Source organism: Pleurodeles waltl, chromosome 6 (assembly GCF_031143425.1).
Source record: "Pleurodeles waltl isolate 20211129_DDA chromosome 6, aPleWal1.hap1.20221129, whole genome shotgun sequence".
In the NCBI taxonomy this organism is placed as follows: domain Eukaryota; kingdom Metazoa; phylum Chordata; class Amphibia; order Caudata; family Salamandridae; genus Pleurodeles; species Pleurodeles waltl.
The window spans coordinates 164,969,752-164,991,586 of record NC_090445.1 but is presented as its reverse complement, the minus strand read 5'-3'; the positions used below and the strand labels follow the sequence as shown (position 1 = coordinate 164,991,586).

At 42.7% G+C, this 21,835-nt stretch overlaps 1 protein-coding gene across 4 annotated transcripts in view; it reads left to right on the top strand.

The window, feature by feature from the left end:
* Nucleotides 1–21,555, top strand: part of EZH1 (enhancer of zeste 1 polycomb repressive complex 2 subunit) — a 205,650-nt gene extending 184,095 nt beyond the window's left edge. For 3 of the 4 annotated variants that reach the window (XM_069237723.1, XM_069237725.1, XM_069237722.1), the window contains 4 exons: nt 1,589–1,670; nt 2,226–2,306; nt 5,925–6,009; nt 20,905–21,555. In XM_069237723.1, coding sequence (XP_069093824.1) covers nt 1,589–1,670; nt 2,226–2,306; nt 5,925–6,009; nt 20,905–20,965 — 309 coding nt within the window. In that variant the 3' untranslated portion in view covers nt 20,966–21,555. Of the gene's footprint in view, nt 1–1,588; nt 1,671–2,225; nt 2,307–5,924; nt 6,014–20,904 lie in introns of those variants that run through there. The other variant, XM_069237724.1, reaches the window with a different exon arrangement.
* The last annotated feature ends 280 nt before the right edge of the window (nt 21,556–21,835 follow it).

The following is a 21,835-nucleotide window of genomic DNA, read 5'->3' as shown; positions in this document are numbered from 1 at the left end:
GGAATCAGAAACACACTTGTTTCTGATTTCATAGTACTACTCTTGCAAGTAATGAATTCAAGGCATTTTGGATTTCTGATGCTGAAGCAGCTTTTTTTATTATTATTTCTAAAGAAGGCATTTCTAGCAGAAGTGCTGTACATCGTAATAATTAACTATATTTGATCATAGGCATAGACTGATTTATTGGTCAGTGGAGATCCAGTTGGTGCTAACCTGAATGCTACAATAACAATGGACCAGATATAATTTACAATACGCATATTCACCTCTGTTTTACGTTACATATTTTTACAATTTCAAGCACAGAAAGCTTAAATGATTTGCTCACAATCTTTAGAAGTTTCTCAAGTGCTGATGCCAGGATTAAACCCCAGGTCCCCTGTATCCAAGGTTATGAAGGTATCCACTACAATACATGATCTATTCTACTAAATGGCAACCAATGACCTGATTGAAGCTATATATGGCAGTGGCAAAGAGGGCCACAGTAGATGGTAAATCTGATAGAGGGCAGATGATGCAAGGGTGGTATATGGAGTGGCCTTGAAACTCCTGTTGATCCTACCTCTAAAATGCTAGTGTGAGTGCCGGGGGGGGGTTTCAAATCAGTGTTGGTAGATTACCTGTGTTCATAGGGCAAATCAGATTAGCTAAGATGGAAACTATAGAGCCTTGATGTCACATAAGCCACAGTATGGTCTCAATCTTAGTTGGTAACTTGTTACTTTACCCAAGCACAAAATAATCGTTCCTGCAATTCTCAGCATTCCCAATTTCCATCTCTACCTCACTAAATTGACACCAGTCCATCCCAGCCATTCTGATCTCATTATTTATGATGCAAGAGTCCAAAATGTATGTTGTATCTCCTGTATTGGCTGCAGAGATACAAATCCCTGATTGCTTTGCTCTGAGTAGTAGGAGGACTCTGATATTAACAAATATGACTGATTAGCTGGTCGCAGTGCCGTAGATGCATTAGTACATGCATTACTGCAGCAGGGTAATAGTCACGCTAGGGTCCTGATTTGGATCCTGCTCCCTTTTCCCAGCATGCCTTATTCAGAGTGAATCCCATTCCATTCCAGCCTGGAAGGTTTACAGACAAAGACAGCAGGAAGCTGATAATGAATGGTCTACTGAAGCACAGGTTCTACGTGTGATTATATTATGGATTTTATTTTACCTATGCATCTTCCTCTCCTGAGGTTCTTCTGCAGGAACTTCATTTAAAATGCACTCTACTTCCTGAAGAAAGTGCCTATATACCTGCCATCTTGCACAGTTAGGTCTGGGTTCTTCGACACAAAACATAATTCATGGTCCATGAGACCAACTTATCTGGAATAGTCAAAAAAGCATTTCTTAAGATGCCATGAATATTCAAGCTTTCAAAAGAGTCTGTAGACCATTTTGCTAGAGAGGATTTGCTGATGTTCAACCCGAAAAGCCTCTCCAGTGTGTCATACAGCAATTCATGACTGCAATATAAGGAAACATGTGCCCATTGTCATGAATTACTTGATTCATGCTTCATTTAGTATGCCATTGCCTAGCCTGATAGTATATTCTGTATGTTCTGCAGCTGATTTCACAGGATGAAGCAGATCGCCGGGGAAAAGTTTATGACAAGTACATGTCCAGCTTCCTCTTCAATCTCAACAATGGTATGAATAGTCTCATTCTTTTTATTCCCATTGGAGGTCAATTTCATGCATTGGAAACATGTTTCTTTCAGAATTACCATTTAATTTCCACTAACTCCAACTCATACAGGGGATGGGCAGATTCACTATACCCTTGAATGTTCACAGTACTGTAGCACATTTGTAGTGTGTGGACGAACCAAAAAAAGTGTAGCAGTAATGTATATTTTCACTGTATTAAGAAGTGGTGGCATCCATATGTTCGTTGTTGTAAAGCTTGTCGTTCTCTGGCTGAACGATAAAGTGTTGAAGAACTTAGTGCAGAGCTGAAGTCACAATGTTTGGATTAACATCCTTGAATATTCAGACACTCTTGAACTCTCCAAGCCTTGCAAAAATGCTGCAGATCAAAAGGTTGGATTGCCTGATGACTACCTGACACAAATAACTAGGAAAGGCTGCAGTACATTCACATTTTATAGTGACTGAAAATGCTCAGATAAACAAGAAAACAAATGTATGCTCCAGGAAGCCACGTTAGCTTTGCTTTTAATTAATTCATTAATCTTCCAACAGATTTTGTGGTGGATGCAACACGTAAAGGGAACAAAATCCGCTTTGCAAACCACTCCGTGAACCCAAACTGCTATGCAAAAGGTAAGATGGAGTCACAGAAGAAAGGCTTAAGTATTTTAAGATTTGTTCTGCAGTTAGTTTTCCTTTGTGAAAGGCCTGTGTAGACAATTAGGTAAAGATCTTAAAGACAACGCCTGTTGTGTACATAACATTGCATTTTATTCATAAAATCGGGGATTGCTGAGACAAGAGGGCCAACAGGAATGGTCTTTTAATGTTTAGGAAGTACTTTTTAACATGTTAAATTGAATTTGAAATGGATTCTAGAGACTGCCTGCCTTAACCTGTATTAATCCTGTTCACACTAGCTAAAGGCACATAAATCCACTATGCTTTGAAATAGAAACCACACACTGTTTCTAGCGATTTGTGGTTTGTTTAGTCCTGTTGTATACCTATTAGCTAAGGGACTTGACCAAGAATGCCTTGGAGATGATGGCTTACAAACTCCATAGGTTTATTGGGTGTAAGGTATTGGTAGGTCTCTGTATTGATATATATATTTTATGAAGCACAGCATTCACTTGAAGGTGCAGCCAGACAATACAAGCCAATGCTCAACAAAAGTAGAGCCCCGACAGAGTAGGCAAGGAAGATCGTCACCTAAGGCAGAGAAAAAGATAAGTCTGAAAGGCTTTCCTAAAATCCAGCAAATTCAGCTCAGAACACAGGATGAATGTGAGTTCCAGTTTGAGACAGCTGCCATTAAGAAGGCCCTGTTACCAAGAGAATGACATTGGAGTCTATGAACCAACAAGAGGTCCTGATCCTTGGAATTAAAAGCGAAACTGAAATTGTAGCATTTACAAACAGTCTTTTTGACTTTGTGCACTAAAATCAAGTTAAACAAAATTCATGCCTAGACGAGAAGTGGTGCAACAAAACCAGGATGGAACTGTGGCCCTCGCTAATCTGGTGGCATTATTTTGGCCCTGTTTCAGCTTACGCATGGTGCATTGGGTTAGGTACAGGTAAAAAAGATTACAGTAATCCCGCCAGGCAGAATTAAAAGTATTCAAAATGTGTCATTTGTGAGGAAAGGGAAAAAGAGGAAATGTGTTCTAAGGGTGCAAAACTGAAAAAAGCAGAAGCTAACCACAGCAGGTTTGGCTGAGCTTAGACAGAACAACAAATGCAAAATGATTGAATGGATTCCATCCAATTGAATCATATACACAGTAATCAGAAATGGAAGCAGAATGTAGCCCTGAGGGACTCACCGAAAAATGTAGGAAGAAAAAGCATCCTATTGCCATCTGTTAGACAAGAAATTACCAAACCATCTCAAGCAGGATCCATGAAGGTAAGTTTATTAAGCCTAAGCAGCAGAATCTTGTGGTCTAAAGTATCAAATGTGGTATGCAAATCAAGCCCAATTATGGCTTTTGGGACATTAGCATCAGTACACTTAACCCAGGTCGTCGCAACAATCATCTCTGTGCTTTGAGCAGATAAAGATTATTCTATTGCGCAAATTCTTTTAAATGTGTAAATACACTGCTCTTTCTAATAATTCAGATAGCGAAGTTGGGCAACAGGTCAATAATTAGACAAATTCTCAAGATTCAGTGAAAGCTTCTTAAATAAGGGGGTTACACAAGCAAGTTTGAACCCTCTTGAGAAGATAATTAAGCATTTAAAATGGAGCACAGCAATGACTGTTCCAGCAGAGAGTGTTTGATGCAGCTTAGCTAGAAGAATATTTGTGGAGGATCTGTAAGGTTTTCTATTGTGAACCTGAAGAGAGAAGTCCTCATTGCGAAGAGGGGAAAGAAGAATTGAGCACCTGGTGGGCAAGGGTAAAAAGTATGAAACATAAGATGGAAGGCAGCTCTGCATGTCTTCAAAATCAAAATGTTGTTCTAAATAACATCTGCAATTTGATTGCATTTGTTAACAGAAATAAACATATCACAAGCCTTAGGTGGATCTTTGAGTTGCCTTATGATGGAATATATACCATCTGCCACATTGGGAGCATTAGAAATGTTATTGAACAAGAAGATGGCCGTTGCAGTCTTTATACAGAGTTTATAGCAGTGACTAAGATTTTCCAATTTATGTTATAAAAGGCAAAGCTTACTTGTAATACCATTGGTGTTGAAGACTATCCAGGGACTATTTAATTTCTAAAAAGCTCCACTGAGAACTAATCACAGGGAGAGCAAGAATGTTGGACTACCTCCATCTTCAGAGGACCAATCTGTTCGAAAGATACTGTGAGTCGAGTTGTGTAGTTGTCAAGTAATGGTCGAGGATCAGTCTCAGAGGGGAATTTTTTTAATTTAAATAGATAAGTTAGCAAATCAGCAGAAATGTAATTCTGCTTGCGCTAACTCTTAAGTCCAGACTGTTTAACCTTTTCTTCAGGACAGAGGGGATGTACAGGAAAAAGGAATGCAATTGTGTAATACTTTTGGCATAGAGCATGTTACAGCAAACAGTTTAAAATGCATGCCCCTTAGTATGAGAAGGGAGCACCAAGTGAGATCAAACAAGAAAAAAAATCTCTTAATTCCTGGCAGTTTGTGCTTATGACCCATTCTAAAAATGTAAATGGAAATCGCCCAAAATTAAGATGAAGGTCTCATTTTAAGTTAGACCATGTTATTGCGAACATTTCAACAATCTACAAACGAGCTGCATCTCCTACGTCTCATTAGCTTTATGCGGAACTTTGACCGTGTACAGCACTCCGTTGCGTTTTGCCTAGGTTATCACTAGAAGTCATCAGAAATAACATTTAGGGCATTTCAGGCCATTTTGGCCAGAAATGTGAGTCTCCTACCCCGTTTATAAAAGCAATAAACAGAAATCAAGTAGTCAGTCCGGACTAAGATCATTCATTGTAGCACTGCATTCTTCCTTGAACCAGATTTTGGTAAGGTGCCAATACCTGCTTTGTCCTCCGAAATCAGGTCTTTTAAAGAAAAAGATTTCTTGATTGCACGTTAAGTAAGAAACCTGTTATGAAATTAACAGAGCAAGATTTAGCACCTAGAGACAAACATTTAAGGGAGTAAGAAGGTTGTGGGTTTTGAGAGAATTTAATGTGTGATGGGAAAAGAAGTTGAGTGCAGCTTCATGACAACAAATGACAGACAATCTGCTGCATTGTGGAGCACCTAACCAGCAGCATGACCGGGCAACTTGAAATAGCTGCCACATAGCTGGTACATGACTTAACACAAACAAGTAGAGCAATCCCCCAAGGTGCCTAACTCCCATTATTCCGACTCTGGGCTAAGTACAGTCCTGCAGGCTGAACCCCATTCCACCGTTCTGGTCAATTTGTGGGTTTCCTCCTACACCATCATGGAATGGGGTGTGATGGGTGTGAATATCAGATATCCTGTTATTGTTACTTGTGTCATGCTCGAAGAAAATATTCATATGGTGCATTCACAGAAGATTTTTATATTTTTGTCACACCAAGTGTATGGAATTGTAGTATGAAGATGTGCAATTGAAGAGCTCATCTCGCACAACTCATGTTTGCAAGCTTTCCATGTCAAGGCACTCCTCTGCCCAGATTCTAAGAGTATTATGTTACATCAAAGTCCATCCTTCAGACTGACTGCATTAGCTAACAACATGTTGAATACTGGGGCGTTTGACTGTGTTGTGTTATCATTACAGTGGTGATGGTGAATGGGGATCACAGAATAGGAATCTTTGCCAAAAGAGCAATCCAGGCCGGCGAGGAGCTCTTCTTTGACTACAGGTGAGCAAGAAGCATGCTTGTTTCCTGGCAGAGTCACACGGTTACATAAAACATGTTGTCATTCATCCTTTATTTTTCATTCCTCCCTAATTGTAACAAATACCTGAAAAAAATGGATAAAGAACTAGGAAAAATATAAAAAATACATTTAGTAAGAGGGCTGCCAATTGTCGGTTTATGTGTACTACATCATCCACTGTTAGTCATTTTAATTCGTTCATCATACCATACTCATTGTGTATTTGGAGAATTGTGCCATGCAATTCGGTTCTGTTGATATGTTTATGTGCAGAGCCATGGTCAGAGGTATAACTTGCACAATGACTAGTGTAGGGGTGAGTGAACTTTCAAACTTAGGGGGTTATTCTAACTTTGGAGGAGTGTTAATCCGTCCCAAAAGTGACGGATTTACCACCAGCCGTATTACAAGTCCATTATATCCTATGGAACTCGTAATACGGCTGGTGGTATATCCGTCACTTTACCGTCACTTTTGGGACGGATTAACACTCCTCCAAAGTTAGAATAACCCCCTTAGTCCTCAAAGTCGATGAAGTTGCAAACATTACACATATTTTAGAGTTTGCAAAGAATTCCAACCCTGTTAAACTTCAGTTGTGGAAGATGTTGTGCAAAGATTTTGGAGATTTTCTTTTTTTTTTTTTTAAAAAGCTTCTCAAAGTTGGGAATGAAAAACGTTCACACCTTTACATATCCATGATCTAGTATTCTTCATTAGGATACCCTGCAATAGCATCACATTTCTCTTACGTGTTGCAGTTTTCACCCGATTACTTCCCATCACTCCATTCAATTTTTTAAAGGAAAGTATGATACAAATATCTGTAGATAAATCAATATTTGTTTAATTTGTGAGTGTTACGTTTTTAAAACAAAACACCAGCATCTAATTCATCAATAAAAACTGAGAAGGGGGCAGAGGCAAAGCTGACCACTTAATAAACATAATCTGGTCAGGTAAGCACACAATTCTGAAAGAGTTTTTACTTAACCCCTGGCAGCTAAGGCACATGCAGCCCGCAATATCCCTATGTTTGTGTACTATGTCCAAGCCATGCCACTAATTTTAAAGTAAAGAACACAATGAAACCAATTAAGGAAAATAGAGACAAAATAATGAGCAGAAAAGACAGCAAGTTCATCAGATAGGTTAAGGGGAGTCAAAAATATGAATTTTGAAGTTTTATGGCAAAAAGCACCTAAAAAGAGTAAAGCGCAGTTAAAATGCAACAATTTCGATTGACCGACTCCTAAGTGTAATTTTAGGCTGGCTGCAAAGGAGCAGAGGTCAGAAATACCAAGCACTTTGCGGTCAAGGTAAATACCTTCAGACTTAGACCTTGCCCTAATGAAAGATTTGGACTTTCTTTTCAGACTAAGGCTGTGGTCGGCAAGGGCCCCTCTAAGTCTGATGCTTTGTGTTCATCTCCTCCCAAAGCCATTGGTTTTGGCTGCAAAAGCTCCTGAGCAGAACAGTGCTGGATTGCACAGCTGCCAAGGGTGTGTTATCAGTCAGGTAGATTTCCAAACTCACCATGGGCCAAAGTTCTACCTGCAGCCTTTTTTTTAATGTGAAAATCTTCCAGTGGGTGAAGGTTAGAAACTGTAGCTGGGTATTGCTTCATGGATCTTGATACCTTTTCTGCGAGGTCCTACTGTACTGGTTTTGAAAGCTCAGTAGGATTATCTCTTTTTAAAAAAAAAAATGTATTTTAATTTTTTATATATTTTTACTTGCCTTACCTACAGGGTTACCTTCCTGAGCATGCCTCAACACCTTGTCCTGGTCCTCCAGAGGTGAAAATGACTTGGTATCACTTTTCTTCAACTGCTAGGAAAGTTCCTTCTGGTCAGTCCTCAAGCTCCCTGCTCATCAGCCCAGGCACAGGATGACTTGTTAACCTGTAGCACCTCAGAGCAGACACTAGATCTTCTGTCCCAGCAGCAGGGGAGGGTTCTCCACCTGAACCTGTCAACTTTCTGCCTTCCTACATGGACATTTAGCAGTGATAGTTGATAACCTTCCTTCTGAAGTCTGTAATATTATTCTGGCAGCCAGGCGTCCCTCCACTAAGACGGTGTACACCTGCCATTGGCAAAGGTTTGTAAATTATTGTACTGAAGTCTATCCACCCTCTTTCTGCATTGCTCTGATATTCTTTTTTTCATTCCTACCTGTGCCCAGCAGAGCTTTGTTCTTGGTACTCTTAAGAGGTATCTTTCTTCTCCGACTGCCTTCCTGTGGTAGCATGACCAACCCTCTCTCCTTAAGTCCCCTATTGTAAATAGATTTCTTAAAGGAATTGCACATATGTTTCCCCTTCATCATTCATTATGCCTCAGTGGGACCTCAATATTGTTCTCACCTACCTAATGTATGCTCCTTTTGAGCCTCTGCATCATTGTCCCCTCCAGCTGCGTAACAGAACGCCTCTGCACGCCTCATCCTGGACATCCACTGCCACATCACAGACCACCTGAGAAACCTGCACTGGCTCCCAGTCAACAAGAGAATCACCTTCAAACTCCTCACCCTCGCTTACAAAGCACTGCACAACATCGGACCAGAATACCTCAACAGACGACTCTCCTTCTACACCCCGACCCGGTACCTCCGCTCCACCGACCTCACAACCGTCCCACGCATACGCAGAACTACAACCAGCGGTAGATCATTTTTGCACCTCGCCGCCAAAATGTGGAACACTCTTCCCACCCACCTGCGACAAACGAAAGACTTCCTTACCTTCAGGAACTTCTCAAGACCAGGCTGTTTGAGCAGTAGCAGCACCTCGTCTCCCCCGCCCCTCAGCGCCTTGTGACCCTCACGGGTGAGTAGTGCGCTTTACAAATTCCTGATTGATTGATTGACCATCAAGACAGCCTTTCTAATGGCAAACACATCAGTCCAAAGGGTGAGTGAGATGCAGGCTTTTTCATCCAAGCCTCCATTTCTGTCTGTTTTTCCAGTCAAATTGGTGCTTCACACTAGGGCCTCTTGCCTCCTGAAAGTGTCGACTCCATTTCATGTGGGCCAGTCAGTCACCCTGCCCACATTTTTACGCTCCTCCATATTCCTCTAAAGAAGAGGAGCAACTCTACCATCTGGACCCGAGAAGAGCACTGTTGTTCTACCTTGACTGAACAAAAGAGTTCTGGGTGAACGACCAACTCTTTGTGGGGTTTGTTGGCGCAAAGAAAGGTTGGGCATGTCAAGAAGTGAAACATTTCGAGCTGGATCATTGTCTATTTAAAGATCTGCTATGCTTTGGCGAAAAATCAGCCGCTTGAGAGCCCATTCCACCAGTGAAAAAGCTGGAACCATTGCATTAGCACGTGGAATCCCAGTCATGGACATTACCCAGGTAGCAACGTGGGCAACCCTGCACATATTTACCAACACTACTGCCTGAACAGTTAGGTCCACAGGTACTGGTATTTCACCCGTTTGGTCCTGCAGGACTTTCTAGTTTAGAAGATTTGTCCTCAGTCCACCACCAAGGGCAGAATGGCTTAGGTATATATTGAAAGGTAAGCAATCTGCGGTTAGAGGTCTCCATCAGATGAACAAGTTACATACCTTCAGTAACATACTATCTAGTAGAGACAAAATCCAGCCACAGATTTCTTACCCACCAAACCATTCCTCCCTGCTCTGTGGACAGATTTCTAGGGTTACAGAGTCTCCCTTTCAGGGCCCTAGTTTGGACACACCAACATCAGTGCACTTTATGCCTCTGCACTTCCGACATAGAAAGCTGTGAAAAGTAACTAATGGGCCTAGAAGTGTATTAGCAAGTTCTATATCGATTTGTAAATAATTGTTCTGGTTTATTGGCATAAAATAGAAAATGAAACATTTCTGTTAGATGGCATGTGTGGCTGTAGATACACATGCTCTGCATACTGTTGCCATCTAGTGTTGATTCCGATGTGTGCAAGTTGTCCTTCTTTGAAGCAGTCTTTTGAGTCAGGAGCTAAAGTGACTCCTCCTCTCTTTGATATTGTGCATGGGCATTGATTCCAATATTAGATTGTTTTCTTTCTGCCACCGGGTTTGGACATGTTCTTCAGTGTTCTGGTTCGAGACCATTTTTGGGCTTCCTTCAGTCCTTTGTATTGCTCTATATCTGTCGGTTTTGTTTTCGTTCGCGTTTCACTCTTGCCCTTCAAAAACAGAAGAAAATTGTCACCCATCACACTCACAGCCTTCAGACCTTGCCCTTTCGGGCCATCTTTCTCATCTCATTGGATTCAACCGACAATGTGCTGCTAGTGGAACAGACTCCATTTCGGTTCTGTCCCAGCTGCCATGCAAAATACTCATACACTGACATCGTTCAGATTTGTAACCTGGGTCTGTCTCCTAACCAGGAGGAGAACTGTGAGGCCTTAAATCTTTTTTGATCAAAATAAAGTTCTGGGATCATCGAGCACATTGGAAGGAAATGCAGTGCAGAGCTCTGGAAGAGACACCAGACATCTTCTGTTACCATGATGCTTCAAAAGTGGAAGAACTGCATGAGGCCTTGGCGGCAGAAGAGGAGGCCCTTTCCAACCTGAACTCCGAATCAGACTCCGAAGTTGAGTTTGGCATGCAGATCCAAGATCTTCCTTCAGGACAACGTGTAGTGAGTACCCATGCCTCTGTCCAGTCTACTGAAAGGCATTTGGTTCAGACCACAATTACAGCTCCCAGGCCACCGCTGCTGACAGGCCATGGTCGGCACCGAACATCTGCTAAGGATGCTCTGCCCTCGGGCCCGGCACTGAAATCAGGCCGAAACTGACCTCTGCAGTACTGAGCTGACCAGTCTTGCTGCTGAGCCGACCTTCTACCTCATCGTCTCCTAGTACCACAACTTCCACCAATTTAACTCCAACCACCTCAGTTCCAAAACCGAGGCCAAGTTCAGCACCAAAACCTTCCATTTCGGCACCAGAACCGATCCTAGATACTATAAATGAAAGATTCTATCTGAAATAAAAGGAAGGTCCACCTTCAGCCTTCTACTGGTCGGATCTTGGCAAAGCTGCAGCACAGGCAGTGCCTACTCTATCCAAATGCCAGCTTTCTTTTGGGGGAGGCCATTGTTCTTCCTGTACCTCCAAAAAAGAAGGCCAATGCTACCACTCCTATTCAGCCACCTTTGCCTGCTTCTCCTGCACCTCCTCTACCACCACATCATTCACCACATTATATACAGTGATATAGAAGACGTTACTCCACAGGGCTCTCCACAATCTTACATTGGGGATCAAAGAGGAGAAGACGACTCAGATCAGTAGCCCACAGATCCATGGGATGAAATTGATCCTCATGGGATACTGACCAAGACCTATACCCAGCTAAACCTTTACCACCAGATGATGCAACATTCTTCCAAGAATTCATTGCTAAGTCGGCTACATACCACCAGGTCCCTTCACACAAACACTGGATTGAGGAGGATTTTCTTTTCAACACATTCTCAACTTCCATTAGGGCATGTCAATATCTGTCCATGTTGAATGGGATGCTCTGCCACTCATATGAGATTTTTAAAGATCCAGTGCGGGCACAAGTTATTACACCAAGGGTGGATAAAAAGTACAAAGTTGCACCCTCAGACCCACCTTCCATCAAGGGTCAACTACCCTCAGACTCGCTGATAGTTTCTAATGTCTGCAAAAGAGCAAGTTCGCAGACAACAGCTGATGACTGTCCACCAGATAGAGTCTAGACTCATTGATGCGTCAGGAGGGTGGGGGGGAGTTTCAGCACAAGCAGCCAACCATTGATGAATTGCCAACACCCAAGGGTTGGTAAGCTTATTTCCAATAACTCAATCAGAGGTGCCCTGGTTTCAGAGGACACAGCTGCCAGAGATACCAGTACCAGCATACTGCTGCAAAGAAACACTTGGCTGCACATACCTGGCTTTGAGCCAGAAGTGCAGCAGGCACTCCTAAATGCTCCTTTTGATCAGCAACATTTGTTTGGTCCGCAGGTGGACCAAACACTAAAGAAAATGAAAAAGGACACAGAAGTTACAAAATCCATGGGAACATTACAAATGCCTACCCTTCCTAGTTCCTTTCAAAGTCCCACATAGATGCCTACCTTCTCCTATAGGCAACAGCATCACACCTTTCTTTCAAGGGGATACTACAGTCGCATATTTAGATGAAACAATTCCAAAGGGTGGGTCCCCTCGCAACGCACCCTCCACCTCACAACAGTGATTCTTTCCTCATTCCCTCTGATCATTTAACACCTGTCGGGGGAAGACTTCAACACTTCTTTCACAACTGGGAAAACATCACATCAGATCAGTAGTTGTTGGATATTCTCCAACATGGTTATTGTCTGGAGTTCATAAGAACACCTCCAAACATCCCGCCTCCCAACAGCAAGGCTCACGAGTATATTCCGTATACTTCCTTATTCCCAAAAAAGACAGTTCACTTCGGCCTATATTAGACCTCGAGTCATTCAATTGTAAAATACCCTCAGAGCACTTCTATATGGTAACTTTAAAGGATGTGATTAACCACAAAACAACAAGGTGACTTTATATCTGCACTAGACATGATTGGCGCGTACTTTCATATCCAGTACATCCAGCGCATCGCAAATATCTCAGGTTTGTGGCAGTTTAAAGTTTTAGGCATGATGGCATCTTGTATTACAATAGTGCCATGTGCGAGACAACGTATGCAACCACTGCAAGAATGTCTGGCATCAATGGTCACAGGGTCAGTTACAAGATCTAGTATTGGTAGACAGCCGCACATATCACTCTCTGCAGTGGTGGAACACAAAAAAGGTGGCCGTTCCTAGACCCTGTTCCCCCAGATCATTCTCACAGCAGATGCATCACTCAGGATGGGGAGCACACTCATGGAATCTCACAGTTCAGGGTCTCTGGGACAACAGACATCAGACCCTTTACATTAACTACCTGGAGCATAAGGCAGTTCACCTAGCACTGAAAGCTTTTCTAGTCCACCTGAAAGGTAAAGTTGCCGTGGTCTGGACAGACAATACAACAGCCATGCTCTATTTACAAAAATTGTGGGTGGGGGGGACACTCTGTACAGTTATTATGATTGTCTTGGATGATTTGGCGTTGGGCAATACATCTCAACATTCACCTATTAGTGGAACACCTCCCAGGAGAAGACAATTCCACCGACCTCCTCAGAGGTTGTAGCAACAAGTCCACGAGTGGGCAGGAGTTTCCACAGATCGAACGTTTTGCAACCGCAGACAATGCAAAATGGCCAGACTTCTCTTCTAGGCTCCCGCACCCACTATACAAGGGCAATGCTCTATGGATGAACTAAACAGGGATATTTGCCTACACATTTCCATCTCTTCCTCTTCTTTCATTTGTGGTTTGGAAACTCAGGCAAACGTCTCTTACCCTTATTCTCATAGCACCCACTTGGGCTCGACAACCATGGTTCACCACTCTACTAAAACTTTCTGTAGTGCCTCACGAGAATCTTCCCCTTAACCCAGATCTTTTCACTCAAAACCTTGAAGTAATCAAGCACCCAAATCCAAAGGAACTCAACCTTGCGATTTGGCTCATAGTGTTTGGTTACCTCCGTCTTCCATCACAATGTATGACCATTCTCAAAGAAGCGCATAAACTTACAACCAGAGCATGTTATGCTGCTAAGTGGAAAATATTTATGTTCGATGGCATATGTTGCTGCAGATACACATGTTTAGCACAGTCCGCTGCCTGGTGTTGGGCTCGGATTATTACAAGTTGTTTTTCTTCGAAGAAGTCTTTTTTGGTCACGGGACCGAAGGACTCCTCCTTCTTCGGCTCCATTGCGCATGGGCGTCGACTCCATCTTAGATTGTTTTTTTCCGCTGTCGGGTTCGGACGTATTCCTTTTCGCTCCGTGTTTCGGTTCGGAAAGTTAGTCAGAATCTCGGAAGAAAGCGTCGGTATTGTTCCGTTCGGTATCGGGATAGTTAGGTACATCGACACCGATCATCGGAAGATTTTGGGGTAGTTTCGATCCCCCATCGGGGCCTGGTCGGCCCGACCGCGTGCGACATCGAAGCCGATGGAACGGACCCCGTTTCGTTTCTGCCCAAAATGTCACAGTAAGTATCCTTATACAGATCAGCACTCCGGTCCAGAAAAACACTCCGGGACCGAAGAGCCAGGCGTCTTCAAATGGCTTCTACGCCGACAAAACAACGTTTCGACGAGGAAGAGGAAACATTCTCGGTTCCGGAATCAGAATCCGGAGACTCCGACGTCGAAGAACAGCTACAAACAGTGAGTAAGACGTCGAAAAGTAAAACCATTGAGAAGACAAAAGCCCAGGGGACGCCACTGCCAACAGGCCATGGCTCGACCCATAAAACCGGCGAGCCGTCGAAGGCGCCGAAAAAGGGCACGCCCATAGCGAAGACACCCGACTCCGGTCGAGGGACCGCCATGGAGCAACCTCGGAGCCGAGATAGCGGCGCCGAGAGGCAAAAGCAAGATGCCGGCACCGAAAAACATCGGCATCGAGACACACTGCCGAAAGCCACAAAAATCCTGTCGGCGCCGAAGCCGAAAAAAGATCTCTCGGCGCCGAAAAGTTCCACACCTTCATCCTACACAGAGGAACAAGGAATAAGTGGCCAGATGCACAAATATGGACAAGAGCTCCAAAGTGTAGAATCGGACTACACACAAAAGAGTACATCCAGCAAGACACAGGGAAGATATCAACCCTTCCCCCAATAATGAGGAAAAGAAGGATCGGACTTCCAAAGGATGACGCACAACCACAAGCCAAAGTGGTTAAAAAAGTCACGCCTCCGCCCTCTCCACCACAGGCATCGCCGGCACAAACACCGCCACAAATGCACTCACCAGCGCAAACTACCATAAGTCATGACGATCAGGATCAAGACGCTTGGGACCTGTATGACACCCCAGTGCCGGACAATGATCCCGATTCATACCCCACAAAGCCGTCACCGCCAGAGGACAGTACCTCATACTCGCAACTGGTGGCTAGGGCAGCAGAATTCCACAATGTCCAACTGCATTCCGATCCTATAGAGGATGATTTTTTATTTAACACCCTCTCGGCTACACACAGCCAATATCAATGTCTCCCAATGCTACCAGGGATTTTACGGCACGCAAAACTAATTTTTGAAGAGCCCGTAAAATCAAGAGCCATCACCCCAAGGGTGGATAAGAAATACAAACCACCACCCACAGACCCAGTGTTTATTACTTCGCAGTTACCACCTGACTCCGTGGTAGTAGGGGCAGCTCACAAGAGAGCAAATTCCCATACATCTGGCGACGCCCCACCTCCGGACAAAGAAAGCCGAAAATTTGATGCGGCAGGAAAAAGAGTAGCATCACAGGCAGCCAACCAGTGGCGCATCGCAAATTCACAAGCGCTGCTGGCCAGATATGACCGCGCACACTGGGACGAGATGCAACTTCTCGTAGACCATCTTCCCCAGGAATACCAAAAAAGGGCGCAGCAAATAGTTGAAGAGGGACAAACGATCTCAAACAATCAAATCCGCTCTTCACTGGACGCAGCCGATACTGCAGCAAGAACAGTCAACACTGCTGTCACCATAAGGAGACACGCTTGGCTATGCACTTCAGGCTTCAAACCTGAAATCCAGCAGGCTGTCCTTAATATGCCCTTCAACGAGAAACAACTTTTTGGCCCTGAAGTGGACACAGCCATTGAAAAACTTAAAAAGGACACAGACACGGCCAAAGCCATGGGCGCACTCTACTCCCCGCAGAGCAGAGACTCTTTTAGAAAAACACCATTTAGAGGGGGGTTTCGTGGCCAACCCACAGACACCACCAGCCAACAAACAAGAACCACACCATATCAGGGTTCATTCCAAAGGGGAGGTTTCAGGGGATATAGAGGGGGTCAATTCCCAAGGAGTAGGGGAAGATTCCAAACTCCAAAAACACCTCCACCTAAACAGTGACTTTCAAGTCACACAACCCCTTCACTCAACACCAGTGGGGGGAAGACTAAGCCAATTCTACCAATCTTGGCAACAGATTACAACAGACAATTGGGTATTAGCAATAATCCAACATGGATATTGCATAAAATTCCACACATTCCCACCAAACATCCCTCCAAAAACACGCAAAATGTCACCACAACATTTAGAACTTTTAGGACTAGAAGTTCAAGCACTACTGCAAAAGGATGCAATAGAGCTAGTACCAGTACAACAAAAAAACACAGGAGTTTACTCCCTGTACTTTCTAATTCCAAAAAAAGACAAAACATTAAGACCAATATTAGATCTCAGGACACTAAATACCTACATCATATCAGACCACTTCCACATGGTCACACTACAAGACATCATTCCACTGCTCAAACAGCAGGATTACATGACCACATTAGACCTAAAAGATGCGTACTTTCATATACCGATACACCCTTCTCACAGAAAGTACCTAAGGTTCGTATTCAAAGGAATACATTACCAATTCAAAGTCTTACCATTCGGAATAACAACTGCACCAAGAGTGTTCACAAAATGTCTAGCAGTAGTAGCAGCACATATCAGAAGACAACAGATACACGTGTTTCCCTACCTGGACGATTGGCTAATCAAGACCAATACAGTAAAGAAGTGCACAAACGACACCACATATGTCATACAAACCCTTCACAAACTGGGTTTCTCCATCAACTATACAAAATCACACCTCGAACCGTGTCAGAAACAACAATATCTAGGAGCAACCATCAACACATCAAAAGGAATTGCCACTCCAAGTCCACAAAGAGTGCAAGCATTCCACAAAGTAATAAGTGCTATGTTTCCAAACCAAAAAATACAAGCAAAATTGGTGCTAAAACTTCTAGGCATGATGTCATCATGCATAGCCATTGTCCCAAACGCAAGACTACACATGCGACCCTTACAACAGTGCCTAGCATCACAATGGTCACAGGCACAGGGTCAACTTCAAGATCTGGTGTTGGTAGACCGCCAAACATACCTCTCGCTTCTATGGTGGAACAGCAACAATTTAAACAAAGGGCGGACATTTCAGGACCCAGTGCCTCAATACGTTATAACAACAGATGCTTCCATGACAGGGTGGGGAGCACACCTCAATCACCACAGCATTCAAGGACAATGGGATGTACACCAAACAAAATTTCATATCAATTACCTAGAACTGTTAGCAGTATTTCTAGCGTTAAAAGCCTTTCAACCCATAATAACACACAAATACATTCTTGTCAAAACAGACAACATGACAACAATGTATTATTTAAACAAACAAGGAGGAACACACTCAACACAATTGTGCCTCCTAACACAAAAAATATGGCAGTGGGCGATTCACAACAACATTCGCCTAATAGCACAATTTATTCCAGGGATCCAAAACCAACTAGCAGACAACCTTTCGCGAGACCACCAACAAGTCCACGAATGGGAAATTCACCCCCAAATTCTGAACAAATACTTTCAAATTTGGGGAACACCCCAGATAGATTTGTTCGCAACAAAAGAAAACGCAAAATGCCAAAACTTCGCATCCAGGTACCCACACCGCGAATCACAAGGCAATGCTCTATGGATGAGTTGGTCAGGGATATTTGCATACGCTTTTCCCCCTCTCCCGCTTCTTCCATATCTAGTAAACAAGTTGAGTCAAAACCAACTCAAACTCATACTAATAGCACCCACATGGGCAAGACAACCTTGGTACACAACTCTACTAGACTTTTCACTAGTACCGCATGTCAAACTACCCAACAGACCAGATCTGTTAACACAACACAAACAACAGATCAGGCATCCAAACCCAGCATCATTGAATCTAGCAATTTGGCTCCTGAAATCCTAGAATTCGGACACTTAGACCTCACACAAGAATGTATGGAGGTCATAAAACAAGCTAGAAAAGCTTCCACTAGACACTGCTATGCATCTAAGTGGAAAAGATTTGTTTGCTACTGCCATACCAATCAAATCCAACCATTGCATGTCTCTACAAAGGACATAGTGGGATACTTACTACATTTGCAAAAAGCAAACCTCGCTTTTTCATCTATAAAAATACACCTCGCAGCAATATCTGCTTACCTACAAACTACTCATTCATCGTCTCTATTTAGAATACCAGTTATTAAAGCATTCATGGAAGGACTAAAAAGAATTATACCACCAAGAACACCACCAGTTCCTTCATGGAACCTTAACATCGTCTTAACAAGACTCATGGGTCCACCTTTCGAACCCATGCATTCCTGTGAAATGCAATATCTAACGTGGAAAGTCGCATTTCTCATTGCAATCACATCCCTCAGAAGAGTAAGTGAAATACAGGCATTTACCATACAAGAACCATTTATTCAAATACACAAAAATAAAATAGTTCTAAGAACAAATCCAAAATTTCTACCAAAAGTCATCTCACCATTCCATTTAAATCAAACAGTAGAATTACCAGGTGTTCTTCCCACAGCCAGATTCCGTGGCTGAAAGGGCACTACATACATTAGACATCAAAAGAGCACTAATGTACTACATTGACAGAACAAAGCTAATCAGGAAAACAAAACAACTGTTCATAGCTTTTCAAAAACCACACATAGGAAATCCAATCTCTAAACAAGGCATTGCTAGATGGATAGTCAGATGTATTCAAACATGCTATCTTAAAGCCAAGAGAGAATTGCCTATTACACCAAAGGCACACTCAACCAGAAAGAAAGGTGCTACAATGGCCTTTCTAGGAAACATTCCTATGAGCGAAATATGTAAGGCTGCAACCTGGTCTACGCCTCATACATTTACTAAACACTACTGTGTAGACGTACTAAATGCACAACAAGCTACAGTGGGCCAAGCTGTACTAAGAACATTATTCCAAACTACTTCAACTCCTACAGGCTAAACCACCGCTTTTAGGGGAGGTAACTGCTTTATAGTCTATGCTGAACATGTGTATCTGCAGCAACATATGCCATCGAACTGAAAATGTCACTTACCCAGTGTACATCTGTTCGTGGCATTAGTCGCTGCAGATTCACATGTGCCCTCCCGCCTCCCCGGGAAGCCTGTAGCCGTTTAGAAGTAAATCTTAAATCTTAAACATTTGTACATTTGTAAATAATTATTATAAACCTTTTATGTACATACGTATTCACTCCATTGCATGGGCACTATTTATAGCAAACAACTCCATCCTCACCCTCTGCGGGGAAAACAATCTAAGATGGAGTCGACGCCCATGCGCAATGGAGCCGAAGAAGGAGGAGTCCTTCGGTCCCGTGACCAAAAAAGACTTCTTCGAAGAAAAACAACTTGTAATACTCCGAGCCCAACACCAGGCAGCGGACTGTGCTAAACATGTGAATCTGCAGCGACTAATGCCACGAACAGATGTACACTGGGTAAGTGACATTTTCATTTCTACTGCCATATTTAACAAATTGACCCGCTTCATGCCACTGTTCAAAACATTGTCTGCTATCTGCTTCATTGGGAGACCTCTAGTCTAGCAAACACTGTAAAACGCCTGCATCCATATGCAGTTGCCGTTTACCTGCAAAACAGACCGCATTTATCAATTTTCAAAGTACCAGTCATTAAGGCATTCATAGAAGGACTTAAGAGTAATTCCACCAGGGTTTCCCCACCACCTATTTGGAATCTCAACATTATACCTACCAGACTTTTGGGTCCACCATTAGAACCGTTACATAACTGCCCTTTCCAATTTTTGTTTTGGAAGGTTGCTTTTTTTGTAGCCATCACTTTACTCAGATGTGACAGTGAGTTCCAGGCTTTAACCTTGGAAGAACCTTTCTTCCAGCTACACAAAGAAAGGGTAGTCCTTCAAAATAACCCAAATTCTCCACCAAAGGTAGCCTTTTCTTTTCGATTAAACCAGCCAGTTGAATTAACAGTTTTTTTTTCCTCAACCTGATTCAGTTGCTGAAAGAGCCCTTCATGCATTAGATGTAAAAAAAAAACTTCAATGTACTATTTTGATAGAACTAAAGAGTTTTGTAAAACCAAACAACTCTATTGCTTTTTCACCCCCTCACACAGGGAAACCTATGTTAAAATCAGGCATTTCAAGATGGATAGTTAAATGCATTCAAACATGTTACGCCAAAACCAAAAAGAACTGTGCCCACACCTCCTAGGCAAAACTCCTAAGAGCATCTATAGATTTCTTGGGCAGTATACCAATAGCTGAAATCTGCACAGCAGCTACATGGTCAACTCCACACACCTTCACTAAACATCATTGTGTGGATGTTTTAGCACGCCAACAAGCATATGTAGGTCAGGTAGTGCTGCGTACAATTTTTCAAACAACTGCAACACTCACAGGTTAGGCACTGCTTTCTCGAGGGCACTGCTTTATAGTCAATGCAGAGCATGTGTATCTACAGCCATACCTGCCATCAAACCGATTATGTTACCCTGTAAGCATCTGTTCGTGGCATGTAGTGCTTTAGATTCACATTCTCCTGCCCTCCTCCCCGGACACCTGTGGCCATTGCAGTACCTTTCTTATACTCTCATATGCATGGATATCTTTACTAACACGTACACTTTTTTCTGCAGTCAGGTGAGAACGGAGTGTAACAATGGAGTCCATGCCCATCCGCAGTATCACCGAGAGGAGGAGTCACTTTACTTCATGACTCAAGACTTTTTCAAGGAATGAGAACTTGCACACATGGACCCAATAATAGATCCTTATAGTGCTACTTCTATAATCAGTTATCAGGAAATACTTGTGTGCAATCTGCCTTTTAAATCTGGAAATATTATGCCTGTGATTCATGGGGGGTCTGTCTTCCTTTGCTTCTTTTTAGGTATAGCCAAGCCGATGCCTTAAAATACGTTGGAATAGAAAGAGAGACCGAGAACATGTAACAACTGGTTGCAGTAAATGGCCGTCGTCCATGCACCTCCCCACCGATCATCGTAGCAGTGGCTGTGTGTGATTTTCAGGCTTTGTTGCAGTAATTATATTCTACGCTGCTCCTACATATGCCTGTGTGTGGTGGGTGTGTGCATGCAAGCATTATTGGTCCTGTGTTATGCTCTTTATTATGTGCTGCAGTGAGACTCCAAACTTCTAGTGGTACTGGGTACTGCGGAGTGGAGGCCATCACAGTTTGTCTTGTGGCAGCTAAGTCAAGTAAGAAATAATTACTGTAATAGTTAAGGTATATAAAATATCTATATGTGTATTCATATATGTGAAAAAGAGAAATCAAGGGAGAGAAGAATAGTGTTCTTTTGGTTGTTTGCGTGCAATGGCAGATATTCCTTCAAGCCCAGGACCATCCAGTTTAGGAGAAGTTCATGTGTCATTGGACACTGAAGCCACAACTGTGTGCTCTGCTCAACCGAGTCTTGTAAACATTTTATACTCTTAAGATAAAAGTATCCTTTAATGGGTTTTACGAGATTGGAGGGTAAAGCACAGCTTTTGATTGAAAAAGATAATATAATGTCACAAAAATTGAAAATAAGAATGCCAGGATATATTATGAAGCGAGATACATATTTTTTGTGGTCAGTATGGACTGAGAATGAAGGGGATAGTAACCCCATTGATCAACTAAAGATGTGTGGCGGCATAGAGCATTTAGTGACCCTGAAACCTGCCATGCTTGAATCCAGTGGGTATTTAATTCTCGAAACATACTGTGGCCTCTGTGAAAAGAGTTACAACTTGTTCTCTGCAATTTTGTTTGCAGAAAGTTATTTTTGTAATCAAAAGATTTTTCCTGTGTG